This window comes from Echeneis naucrates, chromosome 16 (genome assembly GCF_900963305.1).
Source record: "Echeneis naucrates chromosome 16, fEcheNa1.1, whole genome shotgun sequence".
NCBI lineage: Eukaryota > Metazoa > Chordata > Actinopteri > Carangiformes > Echeneidae > Echeneis > Echeneis naucrates.
In genome coordinates this window covers 17,905,089-17,917,496 of record NC_042526.1, presented here as the reverse complement: position 1 = coordinate 17,917,496, position 12,408 = coordinate 17,905,089, and the positions used below count along the sequence as shown (strand labels likewise).

The following is a 12,408-nucleotide window of genomic DNA, read 5'->3' as shown; positions in this document are numbered from 1 at the left end:
AAGAGAATTTCCTTTTATATTTAACTCATGTAATAGGTTAGATTTGCTTTGGCCTTTGAGTGAGATTGCCTTTGTAAGAGCCAATTTCTGCAATTTGGGTTTAGCTAAAGAAATTATGGGTTTATTTTGGGCCTTTATTTTCCTGTCTCCTTCCTTTGTTGCTATGGTAACCTTCCTCATCCCCCAAATTTCCCCTTTATATGGCAGATGGGTGGTTCTTTTCTTAACAAGGCCGGTGCTCACACAGAGCTTGTTGTTTTGTTGTCTCTGTCTCCCTCTTTCCTGCCGTCTTTTGTGGTTGTTGTTTGAGAGTGGAGGAGGCTGGAGACCAGATGACGGCAAATTGATCTGGCTGGTCACAGATGGGGGCGTTTGAGTCGGGCTTGAGTAGTTCAGACCTCCGAGTGTCACGTTTCTCTTGACCCTCCTGAGTGTGGTTTTCCTCACAAAGCATTTGTAACCAAAAGTGCTCCTTGTTCTTACGGTCTCGACACATTATTAAGATCTCAATAGTGGTGCGTGACACCAAAAATGAACACCCTCGTCACAAAGAGCCCTGCAGCAAAACCAGTATCAAAAAGAGGAAGTGCTTCTGCCACATCCTCTTATTTATCTGTGCTTGTCTTCCCTTCTGTCCCTGTGGCATGTTATTTTTTTCTTTTAAAGCAATCATTTGAAATTGAGTGCAGTCAGGCTATTTGTGCTGAGAGAACTCACCACAGCGTCCATTCAGATTGAGTGCTGCCCAGCACTTCTTACCTAACCACTCTGACAGTTTGTCGACTTGACATCTGTTAAGGAACTCAGTCCTGTTCAGGTTTCCTGATTGCATCGAGACACGCGCAAAGTGCTGAAGGTAAGCATATTCACAAAGACTTTTTGTTTATGACCTTGTTTGAAAGATGCTGTCAAGCTCAGGAAAAGGAAACCAAGCACACATAAAACAAACGAAAGGTTACAAAAGGAAAGAAAGGTTGCTCACAGAGGCTTTTCTCTCATCTAGATCCAGAAAACAACAGTTTGATAAGCTCCAGGTCACGTCTGTTTTGTCAGATGGTGTTACTTTATGTGTTTGCTACACTCTGTTTGAGACCATCCGATTCAAAATGAGCAGATTATTAAAAGGGAGGAGTATAGCCCCATAAGTATGTGGGATCTGCAGTATTACACCTGATTCAATGCCTGTTGAGTGTGACACTGAGAAAAAAAATGGAAGAAAAGGAAGTGAAGAAATGAAACGTCTTCCTTTTTCACTTGTACAAGTTCTTGACCAGTTCCCTTCGGCTCTGTGCTTGTCGTTGTTTTTAGAGTCATAAAAAAACAGAAAGGTGAAGGTACAAGATTTTCTATCAGTGTTTCTGCTGCAGATCAGAGGTCAACTCCAGCTGCAGTTCAGAGTTGAACACTGTGGTCATGGACTGATCCCCTGTTCAGAGACAGACTTTGTGTCAAACATGTTGATGGAAAAATTGTTTCATTTACCTGAGATTTATGTTCTGGCACTGTGTTTGAGAACAGCTCACTCTTTTGCAACTTTGAATTTTTCATGTGAAGGAGGAGCGATGGATGCTGAAATGTTTGAGTATCACAAAGAGGAAGAGCCTGAGCAAAATGAGTTTTTCCTAGGTATGTATAAATTCAGTGAGCTACGATATCTCCTATAATACCACCTTTAACATCAATCTATCACTCTTCAGCAAATGTCAAATCAAATCAAATATACTTCACACCATGAGGAACCACAGCATTGTGTTAGAAATCTCAGTGTTTATAACACAGCTAGAGGATGGTTCAAAAAATATGTGAACCATTAAAAAATGGGATGGATAAACATTTATGCCATTTTACCTCTTTCCATTGCAATATAATTCAACAGTACTGCAAACAGCAGCAGCCAAAATTGCTTTTAAGTATACTGCTGAACATTTGAACCTTCCTTCAGGCAAGCTTATTGCAGATCTGTTTCATATCGTCAACTTATCCATAGCTAGTATGAAAAATACTGCCGCTGTGAGACATCAAACATCAGGCTATATTAAAATGATAGGGAAAAAAACATGATGCAGATTTGACGTTCACTGTGATGGTTTCTGCAAATCATGCAAGTTTCATAGCTCAGATCTATACATTTATTACATGTATAGTATACAGTACAGACCAAAAGTTTGGACATACTTTCCTATTCATTCAAGGTGTGTCCAAACTTTTGGCCTTTACTATATATTTCTTTATTTACATATATTTGCATGGAAGAGGGTAGAAACCCATGGCTGACTGGAAATGCAGGGCATTCTTTCAATATTTATATTCTGTCAATGAGGTACATGTTATGGTTGTGTACATGTTCAGACCCTGACAGTATTCTTGTGGTAATTACCGAATATCCTCAAAGGTATCTATAAAGTTTTTTTAAATTATTGTTTGTTTTGTATTCACGTCATTAAAATTATGTAAATATAAAATAAATAAATGAGAAGATACCAGAAGATTAATGCAGCTTGTGTGTATTCACACAGGTGAGAAAAGGAAGATCATTCAGCCAACGTCCTTAAAGGACCCCAAACTTGAGAATCTAAAGCAGGTAAATGATGAATTCTGTTACCGTTGAATCTCTGTCTTCCATTCAACAATTACTGAAACATCAATGCCCATCCTGGCCAACGTCAGATCCAAACTGTCCAAGATTCCCTGTATGTCTATAGTGGACTGGAGAAAAATGCTACACAGGAATTAGATTACAGAGCCTGCATGTATGTGTGCAGTGAAGATCGTGAATAATATCTGCTGCAGGGAGAGAGGGGGGAAGACCAATGAAACTTTAATGAACATAATTATCAAAGGTGATGGGGAGATGGATTAGAGAGGAGTTGGGGGCCCAGCAGAGTTTCTCCAGATCAGACTTTAAAACACATTTTGACTGGAGACGATAGAAGCTCAAGTGCTTTTTGCAACTGGCAATGAATGAATAAATGAGTGGGTCATGGCTTACAGACTGGGGGGGGGGGGACATGTTTGTCATCACTGGGCCACTGCCACTGTGTACCCAAAAAGTGTATTATCTGTGAAAATTGATAAAGGCAATTTAAAAAAAAAAAAAAAAAAGATTTCATGCTGTTTTTCATCTGCCACTTTGGAAACATAAAAATGTTTCTTAGGAGGTGAAAATGCTTGATGTATGTAACAGAGTGATGAATTGTGTTTGTTAGGTATTGATCGATTGGATCAATACGACTTTGAAAGTGAAACACATAGTGGTTCAGATTGTGGAGGAGGATCTGTATGATGGACTGGTGCTACATCATCTGCTGTGTGAGTTAAAGCACATTTCTCTGATTTTACTGGCTGCCCCACTTCTATTTCATCTAACATGAACACATTTCCATTTAATCGTGATTTCAATAATAGGATGTAAACAAAACAAAATGTTAGCTTATCTACACGCAATCTGTTTTGAAAACAGAGCTCTTGCTACTTTAACTCTAACCTCACAAAGGTTCCTGGTTTCTTCAGCTACTTTGGCTGATGTACAGTTGCCTGTGGAAGAGATAGCATTGACCAGCACGGCTCAGATCCGCAAACTGGAAGTGGTTTTGGGGGAGTTGAACAGGAGACTGGGTCTGCAGGACAACAGCCAGATCAAATGGAACGTGAAACGTGAGTCATGCCGCTCATCAGCCGTCACCAACAAAATGGACAAATGTTCTGTTCTGGCAATGACTTCAAATCATAACAGGATTTGCTGTAAACTAATACGCTGCCATGTTTGCATACACCAACTGTGAGGGATTTTGGAGGAGATAAAATTTGTGATATTATGGGGCTCTGTTTTAATTATCTGACAGTGAATCATATAGTGCTCAATAATGGAAACAAGACAGAGCTGCAGTAATCTGAGCAACTATATACTTCCACAAGTCCATAGTTTCTGGGGACTCATCTGAATTCCTCTCTTTCGTTTGTCATTTTTTCGAAAGCTGGATTTTTGTTTTGCTGCCTTGAATTTTTGTGTTGGAATTTGATATTTTGTTTTTAAATCATTTTTGAGCTTCAAAAATGACCAAATGAACATGAGCAGTTTGAATACCATCCATCTGTCCACTATCTTTGGACGTGCTGGGCTGCGAGAGGGCTGGAGCTATTCACAGCTGACAGTGTGTGGGAGCAGGATACACCCTGGACAGGTTGCCAGGGCGGACATTCAGAGACATACTCAGACAATGGCTTGACCAAACTCTCAGCAGTTCATTCATTCTAGTTGTCATTTCAAGTCAGGAGATAGAACAACTTGACATTGCAGGATGGTTAAAGGAGAACAAAACTCCCCCAGCACTTAAATAAATGAAAAACACTGTTCTGTACTGCCGGTGTTTGGTTCTCTTCAGTCTCCAATGCTTATAATAAAACTTACTAGAAAGAGAGGGACTTAAAACAGTCGTAAACAGTGGCCGATGCTGAAACAATAAATAGAGGACAAAACCGGTCATTATTCTTTGAAAATCTCAAGGATAGAGGATATAATTTAAAGCCTTACAGCTTGACATACTGGATGAGTTCTGTGAAATTGGCCTAAATTGATTTGTTTAGACTTTTGGTGTTTGTACTTTGTCTGTCAGTCATCCACAACAAAGACCTCCTGGCCACTATTCATCTGCTGGTTGCCATGGTGAAATGTTTCCAGCCTGAGCTGGATTTGCCGCCGGATGTGAAGGTCGAAGTGGTGTCACTGGAGGTGAGTTTGACATTTGTTCCTGCTCCATATCTGTCTTGAACACAACTTGCGATATTGCTGCTCAACTTTGGGCGTCTTCAATTTACATGCAGGTCAGCAGCAGTGGAATTAAATCAGATGTACAGACAGAGGTCCTAACAGAGGACAGGTGGGTAAATTACTCCCATTTGTGGACCTTTGGATGTGTGAAAGAAAAACTCAGGGTTCACCTCAAATGTTTTTCTGGCTTCTTCAACAGCAAAACAGACTCGCTCTGCAATACTGAAAGTGAGTAAGGACAGTCTGAGGTTGAGCCAATGTGACATCTTGAATGTCATCCGAACAGCATGACAGCCTACACTCAATTTTAACACACTTTTCTGGCTGTCTGATGACCCAGGGGAAGATCCGATAGAGAAACTGCTGAAACTTGAGGCTCACAAGGTCAACACAGTGAAGAAGGTATGACATGGAGAGGAGAAGAGCTGAGGTAGTTGAAGGATGTTAACTTTCTCATCTCCACTGGCAGTGAGAGAGAATATGTAGTGTGTTAAAACAGCAAATTAATATGCATCATATGCCTGTTCATGCGGGTGAAGAATTAGCTGGTGAGGTTTAAAAATATGGATCATTATTTGGCATTTAGTTTTATTATAATCACATCAAGTGTATTTAAGCAGATTGTCCCATGCCGATAAATCTGTTGATTTGCTTTTTGATTAATTAGTTTCATTTTAGTTGATGAAACTAGTTGAAACTCTACAGTTCAACTCCTCGAATACTAGAATGATATTTTCAAATTTCTGATTATCCCTTTTCTGCACGTCAGAAGCTTCATATATTCAAAGACTTATCCAAAAGTGGAATAAATGGTGATGAGATTGCTTCACTGACTAGTGTTTTAGCCATTGCGAAAAACACAAGGGAGGGACAGCAATGTCAGTCCCTTGAATTCAGTGCATCTTCTAAAGGCCAAGGGAATGACAAAAAGCAGCTGTCAGTGAAAGAGGTGTTGGTTCCTTTGCAGCTGTTTAATTAATCTGTTAATTAAATTGGCTGAGCACTAATTTCAAGGCAGTCATGTGAAGTGCTGAGCCAAACAACACTTTCCATCAAGGGTCTGATGTCATCATCCTTCATCCTGTTTCAGGCCATTTTACACTTTGTCAACCAGAATATGTCAGCCATGGGTCTGCAGGTGGCTGATATGGATAAACAGGTAAAAAAAAGCACTTCCAGGCTTTGCAGTAAGAGCCCAAAGCAGTGATTAGCTGAGTTCACATAACCCCCCTGTGTCTCCTGTCTGCAGTTCGCTGATGGTGTGATTCTGCTGCTGCTGATTGGACAGTTGGAAGGTTTCTTCATCCCTCTGTGTGACTTCAACCTGACCCCTGTCAATACGTCTGAGATGGTATGGATGCATTTTAGACTCACAGCATATTAGTAAAGAACATAGGTTCTTTCAAAGGCGTTTTGTTGACATGAACATAAGAACACACTCACTCAACGTTGGTATATATAATTTTCATTATCATGATTATTCTGTCTGTAGATCCTCACTCATGGGTTTGAATTGCTATCTATTTATTGACTTAAAATCAATCACTTCAAAGAAAAATGACCAAATTTAACCAGAATTCACTTCATTTTGTGACCTATAGTTTAACACATAGAAACATATACCAAGTGCAAAGACCATTATGCACTTCTTTCATTCTTGGTTCCAGCTAATCAATTTCCCACCAGAGCTCATTGGATAATGAACAGAAACCTCAACTAAAATCACGCCTATTACAATGCATGATACATTCAAATTCATGTTTTACAATTTCCATAGTAAAAGTAGATGCATAATTACCACTGTCTCATTGCTCACTTCAGTGATATCTTTGATCTCACTTTTACTTGAAGCAATAGGATGATGATGAAAATGATGACTCTTTCATCACCAGATATGATGAGCGCATGACTTACCTGTTGTTGACAGGCACTGTGACACTCCACGTTAGGCTTTTATTCGATGTCTCAAAACCAAAAAACTGACAAAGGCGTTATCTTTAATTATATATTAAAGTGGGTACGTAATTATTTTATGACAAAATATAATAAATCTAATTGTTCCGACAGAGCTGCAGAGTTCATACGTGAATGTACAAACACTAGATATTTGCCAACATAAATGCTCCCTGCTGTAACAAAGGTGTTGTAACAGGTCTAGCAGTTTGCTGAATATATATTTTTCCAGAAATTCTGTGTATATTGTGACTTCATGTCATTTTTGGTTTTTATCCACACAGGCCTGGTAGGAATGGGAAAGTAAAAATTACCTTATCATGCTTTAAATCTTTTTTGTTTCCATGCCAGACTTAACTAAATGCCTCCAGTTTTCAGGGCTGCATTTAATATGCACCTAAGAAAATCATGTCTCACCAACAAATAGAACATGTGCATATGCATATGCAGAAGTCAAAAAATATTTTATAACAATAACAATAATTCCCCAAGTCTTGGTGAAACTTGAAACGTATTACCTTTCTATTTATTTTGCTTTATTTCCACTTTAAACAGGCAAATATCAATATACTCTTCATATATATATATATATATATATCAAATCGAAAAATAACTTAAAAATGTAGATAAAAATGTAAAAATTTAAATAAATGTTAATGTAAATAAAGAAATTAAATTTTTCCAAAACTTTGATAAATTCTTTAGATGAAACTCTGATGTACTGACCATTTGTTTTTGTCTCTTTGACCTCAAGCTTCACAATGTGACCTTGGCCTTAGACCTCCTGAATGATATGGACATGCAAATACTCAATGTTAACCCACAAGGTGAGAAAAGTTCACTCAATACACACTCTGTCTTGCTGACAAAAGGCTTTATTCAGATTAGAAGGCACAAAGTATGAAAACAGCAAAAGAAAAATGATGAAATGAAAATAAGAGTGAAGGTGTCAGACTAATTCAGTATCTGTATCAAACGCATTCATCCTATTGAGGGGGAAATAGAGAACGTGTTTGTCTGTCTGTTAAGGGGGGCACTCGCACGAGTTCTCTGAGTTAGTCTCAACCACTCGGTGGAGTGTGGGTCTGACAGGATTTCGGAGGGAAAGATGAAATTGCATGCGGAATATGAATGAGTGTGACTCGAGTCCTGATGAGGATCACTGCGGATGATTGGCTCGGCAGAGTCATCATCATTCATTTGGAGAGGAGCAGCGAGGGAGATGGTCTCAAGGGGATGATGTCACTGTGGTGCCTGCAACACTGGGATTTAACCTCCCCATTATGGCTATATCTGCTCTGTGTGTGCGAGTGTGTGCTTGTCTGCAGGAAGATATCTTATCTGTATTCATGAGCACCTCTACTGAATAAGTCACAGTTATCAGGCAGGTCCCAGAAATACTGATAGAATAGATTCTATCTGTGCAACAAAATTTGTCATTTCCAGCCTGCAACCGTTAGTTATCCGATGTGAAAGTGTAAGCATTTCTTTTTTTTTTTTTTTTTTTTTTCAAAAATATCATGAAAAACATTTTTTTATTTGCAGTTTTTCCAGTTTGGATCTTTTGAAACTCTTTTCTGTTGAATAAAGAGAGTTTGATCTTTCTATGCCATTTATGCAGTAAATTAATCAAAGTCTACATCAGATAAGAAATTCAAGCAAGGTCTACAACTGATAGTGTTTTCATTATCTGCTTTATAGTTTATAGTTTCCGCCGTTGGCTGACTATTATAAATCAGTAAAACATAACAAAGGAGTACAGCTCATAAATGAGTAAATTTGACTGATAAACATTTGTTTCCATTGAAGATAAAGTAAATTTTCATAATTTATTCTATCACTTTTTTCTTTGATGATGAATTATTGTTTTCAGTGTGTGAGCAGATGAATATGTAAAACTGGCTTTCTGGTTATGTGCTCTTCCTGTTAACTTGCACCTCCAAAATAGTCACCATAGTTTCAATTCACAGTTTCTATTCAAGTTCCCATTGGCTGTGTAAATGCACTTTTCTAGCTCTTCTGCATCTTCTACATCGAGCAGGAAGCTGTAGCAGTCTAGGAGCTTATTAGAACATCTGAAGAATCTGATCGCAGGGTGGGAACCCAGTGGCAACCCACCATATTGCCATCCATTGTCATCAACGTTTTAAAGCTGTGGGTCTGAATTTGGATGTTGGTCTTTTGAAACACAAATAATTTCTGTTTGGGGGAGACTGTACAGCCGATTGGGGAGTGAGTCCTGGATCTGACCTGTTCTGAACGCTGTCCTGATTGTCAGGCAGGTTGCTGTGTGTAGTCCAGTCTATATATATATATATATATATATTTTTTTTTTTGTTTATTATTTTTTTCTCTAAAATGGAAAATTGTTTATAGAATGAATGGAATGTATGAAAAAAGGCTTGAAAGTAGCAACTAAGATAAGTCCTTAGGAAAATGCTTATGAGCTAGTACATGAAGTGAGAAGCAGGGGCATTTTCCCACAAACTTCAAGACTTCTTTTCATTTCAACCAGTTTCAGTTGCCCCCTGATGGTCATTGGATAGAATGCAGGTTTAACTCTCTTTAAGTCACCTTTCAGACCAAGCGGTAATTTAAAAACAGACATCATGCCAACAAATTGGAGCACCAAGTCAGATGTATACATTTCCTCAGTTTGAGGTGAAAGACCTTCACCAATCTCAACAGAGCCTCGCCCTCAACCCACTTCCAACATACACACACAGTCAGATATTCTGCTGGGAACAGCGTGCTCCTGCCCATGGATTTATGTTTTATTATATCATGCTCACAATTACATATAGATGAAGGGTTTAGGTGCCCAATTTGGGGCTTATAGCGTAAATCACTCCAAGAAGACAAGAGTAAAACAGAGTGTCTCAGTGTTACGCAAAGTGTGCAATGTCAGTGTAAGTGTGTGACTGTATTGATAGCAAAAGTACCCACTTCACTTCCCTGCAGATACATCATTGACAAGATGCATTGTGTTCTCTCTTTCAGCTTCAATCTCCTTTTCACTATCGCCACTGCATCCCACACTGTTGCCTCCCAGTCATTTACTGTAGTGTAATTGTAAAATGAATCCTCAGCATGATAACTGTTCATCTATGGACCAGCAAAATTAATCTAAGCCAAGAGCAAGTGGCTAATTCAATTCATTTTTAGCATCTTTTTAATTACCAACATAATTGCTGTGATGGAATGAGGAATCCCAGCACCTGGGGTCTAAAATGGGAGCTCATTGCATACAATAATTAAGTTAACCATTCGTGGAGTCAATCTTAATGTCACATTCATTCAGTAAGTGCATCTCACAACTGAGAGCAATTTTGTAATGCTCATATCACCGAGGACATATTGATTACATTTCCATCTAATATTATTTTTCTTTTTAGTCCTCCTGATCTAGGACCTGTAAGACAGATTGCTAGGGCATTTATTAGCTAATGTTGGCAAAAGGATCCTCTTTTTATTCTCACTGACTCTGTTACTTGGCAGATGCTAATGGAACGCTGTAAATAGTCACTAAATGTCTCCCTCCTGGATTGTGTGACAGATATTGTCTCTCAGGATGCGGCAGCCACCTTGAAGATCCTGTACACCCTGTTCAAGAAGCACAAAGGGGCATGAGAGAGGACCTGGGAGCAGCCAACAAACAAAGCTGAAGTCTTTGGCGAGGTTGTGGCTTCTCCAACTGTTAGAAATACTGTAAATATAAATAAAGGGTGCAGTTTTCTCTTTTTAGATATTTTCTTGATGGTCTGAAGCTCATTTGATTTAAATGCAAGAAGCGCAAGTGGCTGTAATAGCTCTTTTTATAAGGTTTACTGCTGTTATTGCATTCCTGGGAAATCAACCAGGGCATTCACTTTTGTCTCTATCATGTCTTTTTTTTTCTACCGATGTTAGTACGTGAGCCGGCTAAATATACTAATGGCTTTTTCAAGGTTTAATGGCTCAGAGCGACCAAAAAGAAGGCCAAGATCCAGACAGACCCTTAAATAGCCCCTCTTATCCTAGCCTTATTCGTCAATGAGATATTATGGCAGATCAGGATATTACTCTCAGACAGATGTGAATAGAAGAGCGTGGCCTCTGGGGTACCACAGTTATGCATAGCTATTTTGTGGCAATAGATTTTACAACTCCAATTTCTAATATATACAAGAATTTCCACAGTTTAAGTGTTAATCACGGGCTGTTCCAGCGGACGTGTCTAATGGCAATTTGCTGACACGTGGTCAGGCTTTTAAAATGCACTTTTGTTTTAGCTCATATTGTGCTCAGGGGTCACTTGTAAAAGAAATTATCTTTTTCTATGCCAACTTCTCGTCTGACAGAGTGTTACAGACTACATCCATTCATGACCTTTTTAAATCTTGTTGACAGTTCAAGGTCAAAGTTAAAAAGTGGGTGTGTTTCCCAATTTTTATCATGTTTTAAATTTGATTCACATTCAGTCAAAATACATGTTGTGTAGATATTGGGTCAACCCAGTGTGATATCCTGGTCTGGAATTTTTTTTATTTATATATATTTTATATCTATATATATATCAGTGCTTTTCCTTTGCAGTCTGGCGCTGCTGCAGAACAGCACTTTTCATTCCTCCTATACAACTCCTCAGTCCTTGACTGCCAGTTCTCAATAAACAATGTCATTTTTTTGCTTCTGTACATTTCTAATATCCCCACTGACAGTCTGTGACCTCCTCTGTTTCTAGTCTGTGAATGCAGTTGTCATTTTCGGGAAAATTGTGAGATTGTTTTCCCACCAAATTGTTCGCAACTCAATGCCACGCACATGTAGAGAGAGCGCGGCGCAGTGATGGAGGGAGGCACAGAGAATGGGAGACAGACAATAGTGGCTGATCAACCAAAGAATATTTTGACAATGATTTGTTGAATTAAAAAAAAAAAAAAGTCGAATAGAACAGGAAAAATCCCCTTAATTATCCTCCGTGTTGCAAGGAAGTGTAGTATAAAAGAAATTTATGCAAGCTATTAGACATTATCATTCAACAATACAGGATTTGCTCACATGCTAAATATAACAAATACTTTGAACAAATCACTGTCTACCTCGGGCTCTCTGGTTTTAATCATGTGGATTTAGTTTGTCTATTAGCATACTGCAGTGTGTGCTTCTTAGTTTTTGTCCTAAGGAAAACAACAGGAATGGTTACAACACTTCTCATTCCCTCCAGTTATCTTGAAGATGTTTGTCGACAGTCATGAAGCCAATTAATGCATCTCTTCTGATGTGGTGTGGAATATACCGTAGTCCACATTAATCACTGATGCTCACCAAGGTCCCGTCTGACAGAATTATCACATGAATCTGCCGCTCCCCTTAAATTTCGGCTCACTGTTTACTGTCCTGGTCCTAAAACCCTTCGGTAGGGTACAGTTACTGTTCAGCTCTGAACAGCAAACAGACAAAAAAAGTGATTAGCTGGTGATTATAAGGAAACATTTAACAGATGTAGAGCCAGACATCTCTCTCAGGAATAGGTGGAGACCAAAAACAAGCTAAAAGCTAAATCAGACTTCAGAGATATAACCCCAAATGGATGCTCATATTGATTAACAGCCATGAATAAGTGATTAAACAACTGTTTACAACTAAGGTAAGTTTTTAAAAGTGACAACTTGTTTCTGCTGCGGTCAACTGGCCAAAAAGATCCT

General features: G+C 38.7%; 1 protein-coding gene across 2 annotated transcripts; it reads left to right on the top strand.

The window, feature by feature from the left end:
- The first annotated feature begins 627 nt into the window (after positions 1–627).
- On the top strand, positions 628–11,681 carry parvg (parvin, gamma). Of its 2 annotated transcripts, XM_029522787.1 has the most exons (13): positions 628–856; positions 1,555–1,626; positions 2,517–2,581; positions 3,207–3,309; positions 3,511–3,654; positions 4,614–4,729; positions 4,822–4,877; positions 4,968–4,996; positions 5,109–5,170; positions 5,859–5,927; positions 6,018–6,119; positions 7,476–7,548; positions 10,278–11,681. In XM_029522787.1, exons 2-13 carry the CDS (start codon positions 1,563–1,565, stop codon positions 10,349–10,351), a joined length of 957 nt encoding a protein of 318 aa, XP_029378647.1. In that variant the 5' UTR covers positions 628–856; positions 1,555–1,562; the 3' UTR covers positions 10,352–11,681. The 2 variants fall into 2 exon arrangements, with proteins under 2 accessions (XP_029378647.1, XP_029378646.1); XM_029522786.1 differs by lacking the exon at positions 628–856 and having other exon boundaries at positions 867–1,626.
- The last annotated feature ends 727 nt before the right edge of the window (positions 11,682–12,408 follow it).

What these genes read in the sequence shown, in the direction of transcription:
- parvg (XM_029522786.1), top strand. Translation starts at nt 1,455, where the DNA reads ATGTTGATGGAAAAATTGTTTCATTTACCTGAGATTTATGTTCTGGCA. An exon ending in GCAAAATGAGTTTTTCCTAG is followed by an intron (nt 1,627 to 2,516) that starts GTATGTATAAAT and finishes GTATTCACACAG; the next exon opens with GTGAGAAAAGGAAGATCATT. An exon ending in ACTCAATGTTAACCCACAAG is followed by an intron (nt 7,549 to 10,277) that starts GTGAGAAAAGTT and finishes ATTGTGTGACAG; the next exon opens with ATATTGTCTCTCAGGATGCG.